Source organism: Lytechinus variegatus, chromosome 9 (assembly GCF_018143015.1).
Source record: "Lytechinus variegatus isolate NC3 chromosome 9, Lvar_3.0, whole genome shotgun sequence".
Taxonomy (NCBI): Eukaryota; Metazoa; Echinodermata; class Echinoidea; order Temnopleuroida; family Toxopneustidae; genus Lytechinus; species Lytechinus variegatus.
The window spans coordinates 13736331-13757695 of NC_054748.1; the positions used below are offsets into that span (position 1 = coordinate 13736331).

Consider the following 21365-nt stretch of genomic DNA (forward strand, 5'->3'; position numbering starts at 1 on the left):
TCGGGTGCTCTTATTGTCTGTTTAACGAGATATATAATCCTGATGAACTAAAACCTCCCGTTTTCAAGTCAATACACACCAAATATATTTCTTTGCACTTCGAGTTAGTATTGTTTTATGGAGTGACATATGCTTCTTTTTCATGACTACTTAAAGTGTTTGCCCCATTTTAAGGTCTTAATATAAAACATTTCCTGTCTGTGCTTATGTTCGCATTAGTGGATTGGTGAGATAATTTGCTCTTCAAGGATTCCTAAAATCAGTCCTTAAAATGTCCCTTTTTCTGATCTGAATGTAAAAATTGTTCAGGTCATGCTTCGCGCTCGCATCATTTTGTCAGTGAAAAACGTATGGTCTTAAGTGAATTCCTACAAACAAGCCTTAGAATTTTTAGCTCGCGCTTCGCGCTCGCAATATTTGATTATAGTGAGATGCGTATGATAATCACGATTACAATGACTGCAAAAAGTGCTTCATGTGTTAAGATGTGATTTAAACAAAACCGGGAAACAAAATCAGCAAGCGCTTGGCACTCGCATTAGATGACTATGGTAAGATACTCTTAATGGATTCCTAAAATATAGTCCTTAAAAAGTCCCTGTTTGGGGTTAGTATATACGAAAAATTTCAGTTCGCGCTTCGCGATCGTATTGTTTGTTTAGCGAGACAGGTACGTATCATGATTACAAAAATTTACTTATCATGTCCCTTTTTAGGTCTGAATATCAAAAATTTTCAGCTCGCACTTCCCGCTCGCTTTATTTGATCAGTAAGATACCTATTCGTTTACACGGTTTAATGTACTGTCCTTAAAATGTCTCTATTAGGTCAGTATACCTGCACTGTAAAAACTGTGGTGTTAAAATTGACACCAATTGGTGTTAATAGAGGACCACACCCTGAGGTGTTAAAATAACACCCTAGAGATTGAACATAACACCAAAGAGTGTAAATGTAACAACCATAGGTGTTGTAATAACACCTATAGGTGTAAAACTAACACCACCAATTTAAACCGGTGTAAACTAACTTGTGTGGTCCTCTATGTGCACCGGTTAACACCATAGTTTTTGCTATGTGGCAACTGAGCGCGCTTCTTGCGCTCACTAAGTGATTCAAACTTTTTGCTGGTGCCCTCCAATGCCCTGACCATGCGCGCCGGAACACTTTCAGTTTTGCATGGGGGGGGGGGCAAAATCCCGAAGGGGGCACAATATATTTGACAGCGTGAGATACCTAAGCGATCGAGCGGGAGAGGGGTTTGGACCCCCCCGTAAGGACTTTGTGTAAAAATGAGTATAAAAGTTGCGTTTCTAAGAGAATTCAAAATAAATTTCTTGAGAAATAAACATAGAATTCACTACGAAAGACTATACTCAGAGTTTATGAGAACCGATAAAATCTACGCGCAAAATGTGGTTTTTGTGTCTAGGGCCCGTTGCAGAAAGAGTTGCAATCGATTGCAACTCTAAAAATCATGCGCAACTTCATTTTCAACCAATCAACAGCGTGCATTTGGGACTAGCGATTGATTTTTGGGCTTGCGTTTAAACGCAACTCTTAAATTACGTAATACGCTTATATTGACTCAAAATACCAGAAATTTTTCATGCATTATCCTTTCAGAAATATTTATTTATGTACATTTACATACACGGACGACGCGAGAGAGCACAATTATCATAAGTTTCAAGGAGTGTATTAAGCAGAAGAAGCGTAACAACAGAAACGACATTCTAATGAATGTCTTTTCAAATTCAAAATGTCATACTGTTCTGACGTGGCAGACGTCGATAAGCACTTATATCCCCACTTTATCCAAATCATTTCTGAACTCAGCATTGGAGATAGTCAGTCCCTGATTATCCATGCATAGGCAAAACGTTTCATATTTTGTAACTGGAGGAAAAAAGAAATATGACCTGCTTAATTATTGTCTAACAATTTAAAACTTTTCTGAAAATTTAAAACATTACTCGATTTATGTGTTTCCTTTGGCATGTTTTGTATGGCTGGGAAGCACTTTTGGATGACCCCTTCAAAATCTTCATTTTTCTTTACATATTTTCTGGGGAAAATGTGACCATAACTAGGAAATGATGAATATCAAATTCCAGGAAATATTCATTTGTAAATAATCATGACCTAACAAACTACGGCAGTTCATAATGTACATTATGTAACATATATTATTTAGAAGAAAACAATTACATTCCAACAGCGGATGTGGTTGACGGTACACCATGTGTACACCATGAGCCGACTCAAGCTAGCATCTTCTCATTTATCCAATGAGCAACTACTCAATCCTCTATAATTCTTTAAACTTTTCGGTTTTACAGCTATTTTCAGATTCCATATGTTGCTCGAGTAACTAGCGTATTCACGCGCGTTGGTGATATCGGGTCCGGGGAGCGTTTCATGAAAGGACTTGTAGGACGTTTTATCCGACAAGTCCTGTTTTATCCGACAGTTACTATGGTAACAATGCTTCTCAACCAATCAGAATACAGGAAAGTAGTCAGATCTTACAACTTGTCGGACGAAAATATTGATGAAACACCACCCCGGTCTAAGCGTTTCTGGGCGACCGCGCGTTTGTTAGCGGACACAGCCAGCTTGCAAATTTGCCATTCGGTTTTTAGTCTGAAATGTATTTCTTAATAGGCCCCTATTCCACAGAACGGAGACCATTGAAAGACCACTGATAACTTAAAATTAGTGAGGTGTTACAGCGGTCTTCAAGATCAATGAAATTTGTCATCTCTCTGGAATGGCTCAGAAAGACCCCTCAAAGAACTCTGAAAGACTGATGGATATTTCTTGTCTTACTGTCTTAGACTAGTCCTCTCGAGATCTTTCAATGGTCTTTCAGAGATCTTTTATGCAATAAGTGGTCTTTCAGAATTCTTTCCATGGACTTTGCCTGGTCCTTCAATGATCTTTCAATGATCTCTAATGAGTTTTTCAGTGATCTCCGCAAAGATCTTGAGAGACTGCCGAAAGATCAATGAAAGACTATGAAGACCTTTGAAAGTTCATCGAAAGACCGCTGAAAGACTGCTGAAAGACCACTGAAAGACAAATTTCCTGAAAGACCGTTGTAAGACTGTTTTGAACCGTTTCAACAAGTTTTAGAGCCCATGAAGACCACGAAGACCAATGAAAGATTGATCAGGACTCGTGTAAGACCTCAAAGACCATTGTAGGTTCATTGAGAGACCTCTGAAAGATCAACCAAAATTCATGGTCTTTCAAAGGTCTACCAGCGGTCTTGTTTTCTGTGGATTTGGGGTTTAAAAGGTTATACGTTATCACACTGTAATAAGATGGAAAAGGGGCTTATAAAAGGTATGTTTCACAGAGGGACATGTTCGTCAAAAGACGCAAGGCTTACTAAGATGTGTAATTGCCCCGTCAGGGGCGAAATTTTTTCATTTTTGACAAAAGAAATAACAATTCTTAGGCAGAAAAGTGCCTTCATCGTTTACTTTTGTCCTTTCAGTTTTTTTTTTTGACAGCGTGAGATACCGAAGCGATCGAGCGGGGGAAGGCGTGGGACCCCCCACGGTAAGGACTTTGTGTAAAAATGGAGTTTAAAAATTACGTTTCTAAGAGAATTCAAAAATAAATTTCTTGAGAATTAAACATAGAATTCACTACGAAAGACTATACTCAGAGTTTATGAGAACCTATGAAATCTACGCGCAAAACGATCGCTTAATTCGGAATGTGGTTTTCGTGTCTGATCAATTAAATTACGTAATACGCTTATATTTACTCAAAATACCAGAAATTACATTTTTCATGCAATATCCTTTCAGAAATATTTATTTATGTACATTTACATACACGGACGATACGAGAGAGTACAATTATCATAAGTTTCAAGGAGTGTATTAAGCAGAAGAAGCGTAACAACAGAAACAAAATACATGTCTTTTTAAATTCAAAATGTCATACTGTTCTGACGTGGCAGACGACGATAAGCGCTTAAATCCCCATTCTATTTAAATCATTTCTATCCTCAGCATTGGAGAGAGTCCCTGATTATCCATGCATAGGCAAAACGTTTCATATTTTGTAACTGGAGGAAAAAAGAAATATGACCTGCTTAATTATTGTCTAACAATTTTAAACTTTTCTGAAAATTTATAACATTACTCGATTTATGTGTTTCCTTTGGCATGTTTTGTATGGCTGCATGGGAAGCACTTTTGGATGACCCCTTCAAAATCTTCTTTTTTCTTTACATATTTTCTGGGGAAAATGTGACCATAACTAGGAAATGATGAATATCAAATTCCAGGAAATATTCATTTGTAAATAATCATGAATTAACAAACTACGGCAGTTCATAATGTACATTATGTAACATTATTTAGAAGAAAACAATTACATTCCAATAGCGGATGTGGTTGACGGTACACCTTGTGGAGTTTTCGAAAAAGTGGATAGAGGAAGAAGTGAAATTGATAGGAGGAAGTGGACAGTTGATAGTCGAGTAATTTTTTTGTTCAAATGAGCGTAGTCCTGATAAAGACAGTAAACCAGAAAAGGTTGAAGACTTGAAGAGGCTTGATTAGTTGATAGATGAGTACTCCTGCTCTGCACTCCATTCGCCGACTCAAGCTAGCATCTTCTCATTTATCCAATAAGCAACTACTCAAGCCTCAACTCTTTAAACTTTTCGGTTTTACAGCTATTTTCCGATTCCATATGTTGCTCGAGTAACTAGCGTTCACTCGCGTTGGTGATATCGGGTCCGGGGAGCATTTCATGAAAGGACTTGTCGGACGTTTTATCCGCCAAGTCCTGTTTTATCCGACAGTTGCTATGGTAATAATGCTTCTCAACCAATCAGAATACACGATACGAAAGTTGTCAGATCTGACAACTTGTGGGACGAAAATATTGATGAAACACCACCCCGGTCTGAGCGTTTCTGGGCGACCGCGCATTTGTTAGCCGACACAGCATTGGTGAACCACTTTCAATTTGCCATTCGGTTTTAGTCTGAAATGTATTCATTAAAATGTTAAACGGTATCACACTGTAAAAAGATGGAAAGCTTATCAAAGGTATGTTTCACAGAGGGACATATTCGTCAAAAGACGCAAGGCTTACTGTGATGTGTAATTGCCCCGTCAGGGGCGAATTTTTTTCATTTTTGACAATGGAAATGACAATTCTTAGGCAGAAAAGTGCCTTCATCTTTTACTTTTGACCTTAAATAATATAATTTTTCTACTTTTAGGGGGGCACATGGGGGGGGGGGCAAAATCTCGTTTTGCCCCCCCCAAAAAAATTCTTGGGGGGGGCAAGTGCCCCCCTGCCCCCCCCCCCCGCTTCCGGCGCCCTTGGCCCTGACCCACGGTACGCCACTACCCTTGATCCGCTCTTGTGTTTATCATCAGATTGAAACTCACCGTTCAGATTTAGGTCATCTGCATCGCTTACAGGAAACTGTCTAGTGTAAACATACATCCTTATATTGATCCGAGTCAAAGTTCGCTAAAAAAAAACCCAGATCGGACCTTGCCATATCAGATCATAGGCCTACGGAAACACGACATCGAACAGGTTTGCCCTCGTTCTAAGCAAAATGTTTACGTTTATACCGACTTGAACTTTGTACTTAAACAGTATTTAATCGTATATTCTTTCTGTGTTTTGTACATCATCACCTTCTCCGCCTGGAAACTAAATAGGCTACGTGCTATTGCTCGTGTTAAGAAAAAATGAGGGTTTATTAAGTCTACATCAGGAGTCTGCACCTTAGGGTTCTCTATCTCGCCTATTAATCCAATATCGGGAACCCAATGATCGGGTGAAGGGGGAATAGGATAAAGATTTGTTCTGGCTGCTGAAAACATATACACGTGAAACCATGAATATCCAACGAGGTTTAATGTTGATGGTTAGCTTGGTTGCTTCCATCTCACCTTCTTTGGGAGCAAAAATTCTATGTGCAATGTCTTCTGTTATCAATACTCCAAGTCAACACATCGTCATGTCCGCTGTCACAGAACCTCTGGTTGAAGCAGGTCACCAGGTAGTTCTGCTCGCCCCTAAAAACAAAATAACGAAAGGCTTGTCCACTGGAGCTGTTACCGACAAGATCTTCTTCGAAAGCTCCCGGACCAAGGCAGAACACGAGGAGTTCATGAACAATCTTACAGGAGTGCAACATCAACTCAGCCAGAGCAATCCCATCGCAGTCTTCCAGCTCTTCAGGCAGCATTTACATCTGCTTGGAGAAGGATGTTCCAACCTCTTCGAAGACCGTGCAACCTTGGACAGCCTCAAGAAGGCGAACTTCGATCTGATTCTCACCATGCCTATTGTGGGTTGTGATGCCCTTCTGGCGGAATACCTTAAAATCCCTTTCATTTTGATTAGCCCAGCAAGACGGTCGTTGGTGGTTACTGAGGATCACTTTGGAATTCCAGTCCCTTCGTCCTATGTTCCCTTCAGTATCATCTCATCCTTCACTCAATCCGATAGAATGCCTTTCAAAGACCGCCTACAGAACATTCTCATCCGCTGCGTGGCCCAGCCCCTGATAGAATTTATCACTACTTACCGCCTAAGGGAAATCAAGAAACAAATGAACATCCGTCCAGATCTTACCCTGCGTCAGCTTATGGGTCGGGCAGAGTTGGCGTTCGTTTATTTAAGCTTCGCCTTGGACTACCCTCAGCCCCTTGCACCCAACTGGATATCCATTGGGGGCATCACGGCTAAGCCTTCTCAGCCACTTACTAAGGTAAGCAACGAGGGGCGTGTCATGCAATCTTGGCAGGGGAGTTATGTGGCATTGCGATTATGAAAATATTAATTTGGATTAATCTTCCCTTTCTTTCTTGTTTTTGAAGGTAACGATATACTTTATAGTTTCATAATTAGGACGGTGATCATCAAGCACATCTTATTCCTAACGCATATCTTTACCAACGACTGAGAAATGCTCTGTTTGATATATGCCCAAAACTTTCTTGTTATAATGTAGTGGTATGACCAAGGAGAAAGTAAGAGGTGATATCTCCTTGGTATGACGAAGTAGGCCTAATTTTTTTTCATTATTGCCCTCGTCAAATTTTAAAACAAGACTTTCGATTATAAAGGCAAAGATCGAAATTTTAGAATTAACTGTAGGGAATTTAAATGATGATTGAGATTCTCAGGTGGCACCAAAGAGCCAGTCACGTACATGGTGTATGTAAAGTCGTTCGTGACTTAGATCAGCATTAGCAACGATCAAAACCCGCCTTCGGCCGTACGACCATTAACACGGGAAATGAACTTTGAAATCCATTGCTCCCATGCCAGTGTATTTTCATGCAGGGGGGTGACCCTTTTTTAAATTTTTTTAACAGGATAGAGTTAACACGAATTATACTTCTCTTATTAAAATAATTCTCTATTTCTTTCTTCAATTTCTTCCTCTTTTGCTTCGTCTATTTTATTTTTTGTTCACTTCTTAAAACAGATTCGGGGGCAGGGTGACTGCCCCCCTCCCCACCACTTGCTGTAGTGCTGCCCGTTTATGCTCTTTGCTCTTTTTATATAATTGCGTGCGAACCTGTTGTGGGCCAACAATCACTGGAAGTGTTTACATAATAATAATTCGTAAGTGTCTATTTATTATCGTCCATATGGCTCGGCGAAATCTCATAGTCTATATCTCGGTTAAAAAAAGAACATTCTAATCTTGTCAAAGACAACACAACTACATTACCATGGTTACTGCCAAAATAGAGTGATGACCCGGTTGTAAAATCATCAACACTGCTCGTAGTGTTTGTGGTGTTGGTGTTCTTTCTGGTGGCCAGTGGAGCAAAGATCAGGCTCGCCATGGCCACACTCTACACCCCTAAACGAGCAGACATTTGGTGAAAGATGTCTTCTGTGGCTGAACCTCTAATAGCCAGGACATCAGGTCGTCCTCCTCGCACCTGAGAACAAGACCATCAAAGGGATATCATCAGAAGCAGTGACGGATAGCATCTTCTTCTTCTTCCAGAGCTCACGTTCCAGAGAGGATCTAGAGGAAGTCGAAGAGGAAGTCGTGACCCTTCTCGTGAATGGCAAGAAGCTAACAGTCCTTGAAAAAGACCAAAAGATATGTGAAAAGCTGCAGTTTGGATACGAAGGTTGCATTGCCTTGTTTGAATACCAGGAAACATTGGAAAGAGGAAAAAATTTGACTTGATCTTGACATTGCATGTATATAATGCCGTTGTGACTGGCATCTTGCAGAAGTTTCGTTTACTGTTGTCAGCCCATCTTGTAGGTATTTCGTTTTAACAGCTAGAAGATCATTGTGGAATACCCATCCCGTCCTCATACAGTCCGTTCAGTCTGTTTACAACCTCCACTGACAGGATTTCATTACTGGAAAGACTTCAAAACACTTTCCTACGTTTCGTAGCACACCCTCTTCTTGAATACGCCATAACCCGCCATATAAAATCGATCAAAAGAGTGCTAAATATTATGTCCAGATTTGTCTTCCAGATTTGTCTTCACGTGAAAGGTGTGGGCAAGCAGATTTAGCTCTCATTCTCCCGAATTTAGCCCAACCCACTGCTCCAAACTGGAATCAAATTGGAGGTATAACCGCCAAGCCCTATCCAAGGTTTTTTCTTTTCAGTTGAACTTCATAATAATTGCTGTATGACTTTGGCACTGAAGTAATACAGATTTGTAATTAATACGAATTAAAACCCGTCCCATTTGTCTTTCCGTGTCTTTAGGGTAACGTCATGTATTTGACTAAATTTTACCTTTGTTGATGCACGAAATAGCACCATCTCCGATAGAATATTGCACATCGCCCAGAATTTCGTTCGATCGCCCCTCCAAAACTTACACTATACGTATGAAACAAGAGAGACGTCAGCGGGGGAGGAGCTACACTTACTGCTGAAAACTTAAAGAAAAATTACCAGAATTGTGTACCGAAGCCCTTTTTTCATAATTGGAAGATCAAAAGTGCTATCATGACAAGCTCGATCTCTTTGTCCCTCGTTTTCGAGTTTCATCCCATAAATTCTAAGGCGCTTCGCGCAGTCGAGAATGTATGACATTAGCACCCACTTCCCAAACGATGAACCCATGCAATGAATGCAATGGGTTGTTTACAACCCTTCCAGAATTGCTTCCAGTCTGCTTGGTGTGAAATTTTCGAACTGCGAATGCCTTCTTTGTTTTTTTAATGATAGGACCTTTTTTTTAAATCATCAGTAATCACAATTATTACAATCATCTGACAACAAACCTATGGGCTTTATCTGGTTTTGTTTAATGTTTCAGAATTTGGAAGAGTTCGTGGAAGGTTCTGGAGAACATGGATTTATTATTTTCACACTGGTTAGTAATGCATGTTTTGATACACACTATATGATTCTAGATTAATTAAACTCTTCAAAATGTAGAATAGAGTACCGAAGTGTGACGTCAGTTGCCATGGTGTCATGGCGGACTCGTTCTTAACATAGTCGCAAGCAGGCGCGCCGGAACACTTTCAGTTTTGGGGGGGCAAAATCCCGAAGGGGGCACAATATTTTTGACAGCGTGAGATACCGAAGCGATCGAGCGGGAGAGGCTATGGGACCCCCCCCACGGTAAGGATTTTGTGTAAAAATGGAGTATAAAAGTTGCGTTTCTAAGTGCATTCAAAAATAAATTTCTCGAGAATTAAACAGTCTTGGAGTTCTTTTAGCTCCTTCTGTTTCCTCCCTTCTGACCCATCCTGGTGTTTCTTCAAGACCAGGGTCGCAGTTCCAGCAAATTACGAGCCTTATTGCAAACGAAATTGTTTCAAACTAGTGTAATATAGGCCTTTTAAAGACTTTAAGATGACAAACATGACTGTAAGCAGCCGGGGGCCGCCGATCGAGAGGGCAAAATTCACCAAAAGTGTGCACGAAATCCTTCAATTTCATTCTAGAAAATGCAAAAGCTCCCCCATCACAAATCCCCTCGCTCTTACGTTTCTTCGAAAATTTAGGTCTTGCAGCCCCACCCACTCCCGGTTTTTTTTATATATATTTTTGCAAACGTCCATGAATAACAAAAGCTGGGATAAACCAGAGAACATATAGCTGCCATCTCGATCTGATTAGTAACAGGTAATGGGAAGAAGTTTTGGAATCTAAAATGCATAAGTGCTATATATGAGCTGAAATAGTATCAGACAAAACGCCTTCCAATCATGCCAATGAAAAGGAATAGAGGAAAATACGGGGCTGTGAAAATATCTTTAAGATTTTTTTATAGTAGAGCACTACTGTAACGCTATTTTTTTTTATATTCTTTATATTTTTATTCACATCTCGGATAATATGAGTCCGTTCAAGAAGACACTTTCACAGATGATTTTATTTTTTTCATGTCTAAACATTATCTCTAAGTTGCTTTCGAGTGGGATTCACCATTTTTAAAAATTATAGATTATAATCCTCTACACTTGATTATTCTGAGTGCAATTTTCTGATAACGAAGTTCAAAACCTACGATTTCGACTTCGACGGGCAGACGTGTTACCGACTGAGCCAACACGGTTCTCTTGTTATCACTGCATTGGCTCAATTTATATTTCGTTGAAAATGAAATAATTGAAACAAGTTTCTCGAGATGTTATGGTTTCTGGGCTTGACAGCTATGACATAGATTCCTTATCTTGCTCGAGTAACTAGTGTTCACGCGCGTTAGTTATATCGGCTCCGGTCTGAGCGTTTCTGGGCGACCGCGCGTTTGTTAGACGACACAGCCAGCATCATAGAATTATAAACCTAATCATTGGTGGATCACTATCAATTTGCCATTCGCTTTTAGTTTGAAATGTATTCATTAAAAGGTTAAACGTGATCACACTGTAATAAGATGGAAAAGTGGCTAATCAAAGCTATGTTTCACAGAGGAACTGTTCGTCAAAAGAAGCGAGGCTTACTAGATAATGTATTTGCCCCGTTAGGGGCAAAATTTTTTCATTTTTGACAATGGAAATGACAATTTTCAGGCAGAAAAGTGCCTTCATTTACTTTTGTCCTTAAATAATTTATCATTTTTCATCTTTCAGGGGGGCACGTTGGGGGGCAAAATCTCGTTTTGCCCCCCAAAAATTTTATTTGGGGGGGCAAGTGCCCCCCCTGCCCCCCCGCTTCCGGCGCCCTTGGTCGCAACTGACGATCGTCTATACACATTTGTATTTGCAAGTGATTTGGATCCGTCTAAAAAATAGGTTGCAACTTGCAAGTGATACAAATTCCGATGGAAGCCATCTTTCTCATTAGCGAAACACATGCTTTTATTCGGCAGGTTCATTTGTTTAGTTCTTTAAAAAATTAAGTTTACAATCAGGCCGCCATGACACAATGGCAACTGACGGTACTCTATAGACGCTATTGCTATAAGTATAACTAAAGATTAGCATGGTTAAGGTGAGAGAGTGCATGTCCATATATAATACACATATGAAATTACTGTACACAAATTATGTTTAAAATAATTATAAACAATACTGCAATCCACTGACAAAAAGAAGCAATACTAATTTTTTCAAACACAGTTGCTCTGAGAAGGCCATCCCGGGTAAATAAAATTAATAAAGAAATGAAATAAAATTGATCCTTATTTTGATTTTGGATGTTTTCTGCATGGTCAATAAGATGCTAATGGAATGAGTTATGAACCTGAATTATAGTCGCTTCAAAAGCAAGTAGCTTTATAATAAAAAAGATATTTCCACCGAATAACAAGGACACATTTGCCCCATTTACTATAGAAACTCAAAGGTACTTCCTTTTGTGGATGGACGCGGCCTACCCGATCAGTGACAGTATAGGCCCAAACATAACGCGTAATTAAACCAAATCGTTTTGTTTTGTTTATTAACTCCAATATAGAAAGAAATTGTTATTGATATATCAAATCATTTTTGGGGCATTTGAATACTTCATTTTCAACTTGACTTCCTTACAGGGTTCGGCTGTGACGTCACTCCAGAACGAGGGGTTGGCCGAATCGATCGCAAAGATTTTCAGCGAACTGCCGCAGAGGGTGCTGTGGCGATATAAAGGAAGAAGGCCTGACAACGTGGGAAATAATACACTCATATCTGATTGGCTACCACAGAATGATTTGCTAGGTATACTGCAAAAACGTCGGTGTTAGATTAACACCAGTCTGAAATCTCTGTATCGGTCCACACCAGAGAGGTATTGAAAAAAAGCCCAGCGGTTTGGCGTTAGGCTACCACCAATATGACATTAAGCAATATCAATTAGTGTTAAACCAATATCAGCTTGATTCTTAACTGATGTTTCAACACCTTCTGGTGTGGACCGAAATAGATACCGGGCTGGTGTTAAATTAACACCACACCGGCGTTTCTGCAGTGTTCATGCTATTGTAGTGCTACTGCAGTCACAAAAGTCAAATCATTGAATATAATGGTATATTGGAATTAGATATAACCTATTGAACATGTTGAAGAGGAAAAGAAAATCTACTTTCGGATTGACATAGCTGACTACATTACACCTTTTATTTTCTTTTGTTTTTACTTTGTAAATGAATGGAATCGTTGGACAAAATATATAGCTGATTCCAATATATTTTGTCATCCTCATTCTCCCTAATCTAAATGCTTCAGACTTTGGTTTGGCCGTAGACCTACGAAGCAGGGGGGGGGGGGGCAGTATCCCCAAATCAAAAGATTAATCCAAACAAAAGATTCACCAAGAGCGTTCACGAAATCTTTTAAGTTCACTTTAGAAAATGCAAAACGCCCTCATTTCAGGTTGGTCGCTTTAATTCACCACTTTCCAATTTCTTCGAAATTCCCCCCCCCCGGAACAAAAATTCTGCGTAGGGCCATGCACTGTAGTGCATAAATAATGATGGTATTTTGAAAAATGTATTTTAGAATGATCAAATGAACTTCTCGGTAGGGCACAGATATATTGTCTTATACAAAAATAGACCTTTTTATAGACCTATGTCAACATCTTCATTAGATAGCTCTGACCGTAATAGACGATGCGTACTAATTCTTCTAAAGACGTAGGGGCCTTCATTATCTTTTTTTCCTGGGAAAAATAACAACTCCGATCAATCAAACTTATAAAACAGGCCACCCCAAAGCGAGGATGATGATCTACCACGGCGGAGCGGCGGGTGTTTATGAAGCAACAACCCACGGCGTCCCTCTCCTCCTCATGCCGCTGGCAGCTGACCAGATGGGCAATGCAGCCAGAGTAGAAGCCAAGGGATTCGGACGGGCCGTTGATAAGAATACTTTAACCGAAGAAGAATTCAGGGAGGCTGTCAACGATATCCTCACCAACCCTAAGTACTTATAGAATTCCTTTAATAAGAGCCGATGTGTTTCCTCCGACGCAAGTTCAATGTGGAAAGTTTAGCAATAACAGCTGAGGGCGCCAGAAAAGACCCGATGGGGCAGTGGCAGCCCCTTTTCTTAATAACTTGGGAAGGGAAACGCATTTTGGCCCAATAGTGATAAGTTTTTGGTAGAGGATGGATTTTTTCACGGCACGCTTCGCGCGTGAATGGAATCTTCTCAGTTGACATGTCCAGCATTCAACATGTTTAAAAGTTCTTTTCAGAGGCTATGATAAAAGTGAGAAAGGAAATATATCTAAGAAAGGGCCGAAGCCAAATGTCGACGGCAGTACCGTACCAAGGATTTTCCACAGGGGATGCAAAACCGTCCGCCAAAAAAAAATGACAAGCCAAAAAAAAAAAAAGCAGTGACGTATAGCAGAGCAGACCATGAGTGAGCTATGATGTTTGAATCGCCCAACTCGAAAACTCTTATAATCACTTTCAGCTTCATCTTATTTTCTTTTCAGATATCGGACCAACGCAGCACGCGCATCCGCCATCATGAAAGATCAGCTAGCCTCGCCTCAAGAGACGGTAGTCTACTGGGTCGAACACGTCTTGAAATTCGGCGGTGGCCATCTCCGATCCAGAGCTCTGGAACTCAACTTTCTCCAGCGAGAATCTATCGACGTTGTACTCTTTTTATTGTTGGTGTTCTTGATGGTGATCTTCACCGTGAGGTGGGTCGTGTGCAGCTGCTGTTGCCGGTTGTGCGCAAGAAGAAACACAAAATCAAAGAAAGACTAAGAATTTCTTGGATTTAGGCCTATGAACACATTTTTTCTTCCTAAATGATCTTAATTGAAGGCAATATTTATACGAACAACTTGGTATGGGTAAATTGGTGCTTGGTACACGTTGCTTCACGTCCGTTTGGTTTCATGCCAAGAGGTTTTATCCTAGTTCGAACAGTTCGTCTACTAACTTTGGTCGAATCGCCTCTTGATAGTATAATAGTCTAGTCACTATTTTGTATTAGGTCAAATTAGGCTATATTACCTCTAACATTCACCTGGGCTCCGTAACACAAAGGTTTGCGATGAATTTCAAGTATGAAAGAACCGCACCGATTGGTTCGTGGTCAGTATTTTAAACAGAGTGCGCGTGCAACGATGATCTTGATTGGTCATTGGTATTTAGCGATTGATTGCAAACCTTTGTCTAATCATGTAACCAGTGTGTGATGAGATGAACTGTGCATGAACCAAATCAAATGAGAAAGTGTGAGAAGGTAAGTATAGACGAAATGGAAATTCGACCGTCTGTGCAACAGACTTAGACAACCAGGGTCCCGTAACACAAAGGTTAGCGATTGATCGTAATTAAGCTTGATTTTTACGACGGATTGTATATCATAGTCAACGGAATCGATCGTAGAAAAATGTTATACGATTATTACTAAGTTTTGTGTTACGGGCCCAACATACAATCCCAACTGCTACTTTCGATGTAATAGATGTTTTCATCATATTCAACGTATGTTATCGAGATCAAACTACTTAAATTCGATACACTTTTGTCGAAGGTGGTATACTAGCACAAGATATCTTTATCCATTTTTAAATGTAGAGGAAAGTCTCTAGATGTGGATAACGCTTATTCTGACTTAAAGAATCAAAGATATAAACACTTCATTTCATCGAAAATCATAAACACACACATGTATGCGCGGGCACCCTCATGCCCTGCTGCACACACACACACCCACACACGCTCATACAATAAACTCCCTCAACCCCCCCCCACACACACACAAACACGGCCATAAAACTGTTGTTTGTTTAGCTTTGAGTCGTGTGGTTTTAAGTATCTTTTCGATACATCGACTTCGAAAATCACAAAAATTACCCGGGTTAATAAAAGTACATCTACCCCCTACACAACTGAGCTTTTAAAAGAAAACATATAGGCCTACACGAAACAAAAAAAGTCATTACATTTAAGGATATTCACAGATAGCTATTCCGAAGTTTCGATATTTCAAAGGTTCATTAATCCGAAGAAAAGCTAATAAACAGTAAAACAAAACAAAGTGCTACAGGTTTCGATTTTCCGAATGTCGCATAGATCTAGTCGCTAATCCGAACATTTGTGGCATTAATAAAAAAAATATGTAGGATTCCTTATTTTACACAGTACCGTTATTCCGAAAATGGAATTAAAGTTCTTAAAGAAAGCCTTGGGTTCGTTATTGCAAATTCTTCTTCCTAACTTCAGAGCAGGGGGCCTCGATCCATTTTTCAGATTGGGGGGGGGGGCAAAATCATGAATCAATTTTCCAAAGGCGCTCGATCACACAAACACACACATATGCCTATATATATGTGTACATATATATATGTGTATACACACACACACACACACACATATATATCTCACCAGCAGATTAATGCGAGCGCGAAGCGCGAGCTGAAAATTTTGATATTCCGATCTGAAAAAAAAAATTAAATTTAATGGACGTTTTTTAATAAAGAACAAGATATATATATCCAACAAAAATTATTGCAAATCGAAGTGGGAGTTCTTTTGAGGTTTAGAACTGAAAACGGGACCATATTCACCTATTTAATCATGGAAAGTATGGGTTTTTGTTACAAAAATGATGCGAGCGCGAAGCGCGAGCTGAAATTTTTTTGATATTCCAATCTGAAAAGTGGACATTTTGAGCACGATCTCAGACGAAGAACGAGTTGTGTATCTCAATCTCGCTTGCTGATTTCTGTGTAACATTACAATCTTATTTTATTTTTAGCACATGCGGAATTATTGGGGGGGGGGGGCAAAATGATAGGTTTGCCCCCCAATATTTTCATTGGTGGGGCGATCGCCCCCCCTGCCCCCCCATAATCGACGCCTCTGCTTCAGTGTATTATCGTACCTTATTCGTGACGACCCTTGTTTTTTTTCGGACTCGTTTATATGAAAACACATGAAAACGTTATTTAATTTTCGCACAGTAGAGGCCCTTAGAATAACGACTTTTATTGCAATATTGGATAGGCGATCGTTCAGAATAGCTTACTTTTTTCGGTTTCGAATCAACTGGCATTTGGAATATTGCACCTTATTTCAGAATAACAAATCTTCGGATGAGCGAAATTTGGGAATTGAATGAATCTGAAATCGAATTTTCGGAATTGCTAATCATTGATGATGTATTGAGCGAAATATTTTTAGAAGGGGCACAACATACAGTATGGCGAAAACGTTTCGTTAAAGTCACTTGCTAACGAATAGAGACAGAAAGAATGTTGACGTTTTTAAAATGAAGTTCCAATTTTGTGATCAAAAGTACAATATTTCATCATCCTCCGTTTCCTTTTCTCCTGTTTTTTTTTCCTTGTTAATAAAACTTTGAGGAGGGGATGGGTCCAGTGTTCCCCCGTGTATACGCCAGTAGTATAAGGTTGTCTCCAGCGTCATGACGTAATGTTACGTAACCCTCATGAATATTAATGAGGGTCATGAATATTAATGAGGGTCGTGAATACATAATGAGGGTGTCTTGGGCGTCATGACGTCACACGAGCCCTAGGCTCAACCCTAGCCGTAACCCTAACCGTAAGAGTACCAGCAACTGCAACCCTACCCGAAACCCTAACCCTTAATGTACCAGCAACCCTAACCATACCCCAAACCCTAATCTATCGATGTCACTGACGTCAGGCAATGACATGGACGACATCGATAATGACATCGTTGGATTGGAACAGGGGTAACATGATGAGGAAAAACGATAATTAAAAGGCGACAGTTTCGTCATTTGGTTATTTTCATCATTTTGATAATTCTGTCATTTCGTCATTATTTGCTATTCTGCCATGTGTCAATCGGTCAGTTATTCATTTTCTCGTGCTGCCATTTCGTCATTCTATCCTTTACAGGGAATAGGGTGGAAAAAGGGAGGATCGATCGGCAAGGGAGGAGCCCTGGGGGACAAGTATCTGTCTTTTCATTATTGTACAATTCGTCATTTTCATACCATCGTTTATTTTTTCTCTCGTTTTGTCAAGTTGATAATTCTGTCATTCGGCCATTTGGTAATTATTCTAGCATTCGTCGATCGGTCACTAATTTATTTCTCGTTCAACCATTCGGTCATTTCGCCGATTTATCATTTTCTTCGTTCCATTATACGCTGTTGTTCCGTTTTTAACAGTTTCCTAAAGAAATTGTTTCTTTGAAAATCAAGAAACATATGCATCATTTTGTTTTACTTTGTTTAATTTGTCTATTTATCATTGTGGAGCGTTGTGGCCCAGTGGATTAGTCTTCGGACTTTGAAACAGAGGGTCGTGGGTTCGAATCCGAGCCATGGCGTAATTTCCTTCAGCAAGAAACTGATCCACAATGTGCTGCACTCAGCCCAGGTGAGGTAAATGGGTACCGGTAGGAAGTAATTCCTTAAAAAGCTGTGTGCGCTATGAACGCCTAGCTTAGCCGGGTAATATAGGAGCGCCTTGAGCACCTAACAAGGTGGATATGTGCGCAATATAAATACCCTATATTATTATTATTATTGTACAATTTGTCACTTTAATGTCATATGTTTGTGTTAATTCCATGACATCGTTTTTATTTTTATTCTCGTTACGTCATTTTGATAATTGTCGATCAGTCAATTGTTCATTTTCTCCTGTCATTCGGCCATTTCGTCGTTTTGTCATTTTCTTCCTTACGTTACGACTTTGTTTCATTACTAAAAACAGTTTCCAAAAGAAATGGTATCATTGAAAATAAAAAGATATAAGAAAACAAACTAGATGGTCATCATGCGTATATACAATGATTGTTCATCTTCTACTCCCTCCTTATAATCATGTTCATACTTGTCAGATGATTCATAACAATTATTATAATGTTATAATATATTGGGAGAAATATATCTCCCACCCCACGTTCGACATCCATGTCAACGATTCAAGGAAAACAATATTGCTGCCTCGTATTTTCACGCATTTTCATACACGCGAAGTCTTCATTAATTATGGTCATGACACCATTTCCTCATTATTACATTTTATCATTTAGTCATTTGGGCATTGTTATTTAATTCAATTTTTATTCCGTCCTTCAATCCTCTCATCATTTTACCATTTTCACCATTTTTGTTTTCATTTTCTCATATCACCAGTCATCATTCGCAAGATCGTATTTCCTTCCACTCTATCTAGACATAGTTCAAAATTGAATTGCTACGTATATTATTTGTCTCTCTAGGATATCCAATTAAGTTTATTTATTATGGTAAAGCACCATGTGTAAAGCTGGCCAAATATAATGAAAAAAATATGAAACACATACAACGCAAACACACTAAGAAACAGAAATCTTGGATAAACTTATTTTAATTTATGTTTATTACACAGAACACCGGGTAATCACATATAGAATGGTATTTTTAGAGGGTATTAAACTCGTATCAGTTAATTTAATGAATATGCATTATTTCTTTCCTCCCTAAGAACGGACTCGATATATCGTACTAATTCAATCAATGCAGTATTTTAGTAATGAATTTCTTCGGTTTCTTCCATCTCATCATCATCATTATCACCATCATCCTCTTCAGCTTGATATTGGAATAATCCATCGAACTTGGTTCCTTGTCTTGCTAAGACTCGTTGTACTGCTTTCCGAACGTTCATGCCACTTTCTACTTTTTCCGAGAGATCAGAAATTATTTCCTGATTCGTGTCGTCCTCTTCGAGGTACAAACTTTGTCTCAAAAAATTAGAGTAGCGGTCGAAAAAGATCCGTTTGACGGCCCAAAGAACTTTCACATGAGCCTTTTCTTTGGCTTCTTCATCACTCATTCCATTGGAGATGTATTTGTCGTACTTTTCATTCCTCAATTGCTCGGTAGCTGCCATCGCCTCTGCGTACCATTCTTGATAAGCTAGGTTGTCTGCTGGGTCGTCCATGTCAGGTGTCTCTGGGTTAGAAGATTCGTCGTCCTCTGTATCATCATCTCTTTCTGAATGACTCGTTTCTACTCCCTCGTCATCACTATGACTGTCCTCGTTTTTGGAATCTTCATCCTCGTATTCATTTTCAGCATAATCATGAGCATTTTCCATTTCAGGGTGTGCATTTTGTTGATGCCTTTTCATGTCATATTTACGACTATACGTTCTATGGCACAGTGAACAGCCGTATCGTTTTGATATATCGAGGTTATTCATCCTGTTGACTTGATGGCTCCTAACTCGCAAAATGAAAAGAAATGGCTGAATCTGTACTTTTTGTAGTGTTTGCAAATTTGCCCATGATGTCGCATGCAAGTAACGTTACAACGTTGCAATACGGAAGTGCATAACGCCGTTGCCGGCGCAAGGAGCGGCAATTACTGAACGCCGTTGACACCGATTTGAACGACAGGATTATCAAAATGACGAGAACAGTACCAACTCAATTTTGAACTATGTCTAGATAGACTGGAAGGAAATACGATCTTGCGAATGATGACTGGTGATATGAGAAAATGAAAACAAAAATGGTGAAAATGGTAAAATGATGAGAGGATTGAAGGACGGAATAAAATTGAATTAAATAACAATGCCCAAATGACTAAATGATAAAATGTAATAATGAGGAAATGGTGTCATGACCATAATTAATGAAGACTTCGCGTGTATGAAAATGCGTGAAAATACGAGGCAGCAATATTGTTTTCCTTGAATCGTTGACATGGATGTGAAACGTGGGGTGGGAGATATATTTCTCCCAGTATATTATAACATTATAATAACTGTTATGAATCATCTGACAAGTATGAACATGATTATAAGGAGGGAGTAGAAGATGAACAATCATTGTATATACGCATGATGACCATCTAGTTTGTTTTCTTATATCTTTTTATTTTCAAAGATACCATTTCTTTTGGAAACTGTTTTTAGTAATGAAACGAAGTCGTAACGTAAGGAAGAAAATGACAAAACGACGAAATGGCCGAATGACAGGAGAAAATGAACAATTGACTGATCGACAATTATCAAAATGACGTAACGAGAATAAAAATAAAAACGATGTCATGGAATTAACACAAACATATGACATTAAAGTGACAAATTGTACAATAATAATAATAATATAGGGTATTTATATTGCGCACATATCCACCTTGTTAGGTGCTCAAGGCGCTCCTATGATTGCCCGGCTAAGCTAGGCGTTCATAGCGCACACAGCTTTTTAAGGAATTACTTCCTACCGGTACCCATTTACCTCACCTGGGCTGAGTGCAGCACATTGTGGATCAGTTTCTTGCTGAAGGAAATTACGCCATGGCTCGGATTCGAACCCACGACCCTCTGTTTCAAAGTCCGAAGACTAATCCACTGGGCCACAACGCTCCACAATGATAAATAGACAAATTAAACAAAGTAAAACAAAATGATGCATATGTTTCTTGATTTTCAAAGAAACAATTTCTTTAGGAAACTGTTAAAAACGGAACAACAGCGTATAATGGAACGAAGAAAATGATAAATCGGCGAAATGACCGAATGGTTGAACGAGAAATAAATTAGTGACCGATCGACGAATGCTAGAATAATTACCAAATGGCCGAATGACAGAATTATCAACTTGACAAAACGAGAGAAAAAATAAACGATGGTATGAAAATGACGAATTGTACAATAATGTAAAGACAGATACTTGTCCCCCAGGGCTCCTCCCTTGCCGATCGATCCTCCCTTTTTCCACCCTATTCCCTGTAAAGGATAGAATGACGAAATGGCAGCACGAGAAAATGAATAACTGACCGATTGACAAATGGCAGAATAGCAAATAATGACGAAATGACAGAATTATCAAAATGATGAAAATAACCAAATGACGAAACTGTCGCCTTTTAATTATCGTTTTTCCTCATCATGTTACCCCTGTTCCAATCCAACGATGTCATTATCGATGTCGTCCATGTCATTGCCTGACGTCAGTGACAT

At 39.3% G+C, this 21365-nt stretch overlaps 1 protein-coding gene across 1 annotated transcript; it reads left to right on the plus strand.

The window, feature by feature from the left end:
- Positions 1 to 5606: 5606 nt before the first annotated feature.
- Positions 5607 to 14279, plus strand: LOC121421448 (UDP-glucuronosyltransferase 2C1-like). Its single transcript, XM_041616140.1, has 5 exons — positions 5607 to 6769; positions 9319 to 9375; positions 11989 to 12154; positions 13141 to 13360; positions 13881 to 14279. The coding sequence occupies exons 1-5, from the start codon at positions 5891 to 5893 to the stop codon at positions 14158 to 14160; spliced, it is 1602 nt and encodes a 533-aa protein (XP_041472074.1). The 5' UTR covers positions 5607 to 5890; the 3' UTR covers positions 14161 to 14279.
- The last annotated feature ends 7086 nt before the right edge of the window (positions 14280 to 21365 follow it).

Bases quoted from the DNA above. Each gene is read 5' to 3' on its own strand.
- LOC121421448 (XM_041616140.1), top strand. From the start codon at position 5,891: ATGAATATCCAACGAGGTTTAATGTTGATGGTTAGCTTGGTTGCTTCC. The intron at 9,376-11,988 runs GTTAGTAATGCA...ACTTCCTTACAG, and splicing joins GATTTATTATTTTCACACTG to GGTTCGGCTGTGACGTCACT. The intron at 12,155-13,140 runs GTATACTGCAAA...CTTATAAAACAG, and splicing joins ACCACAGAATGATTTGCTAG to GCCACCCCAAAGCGAGGATG.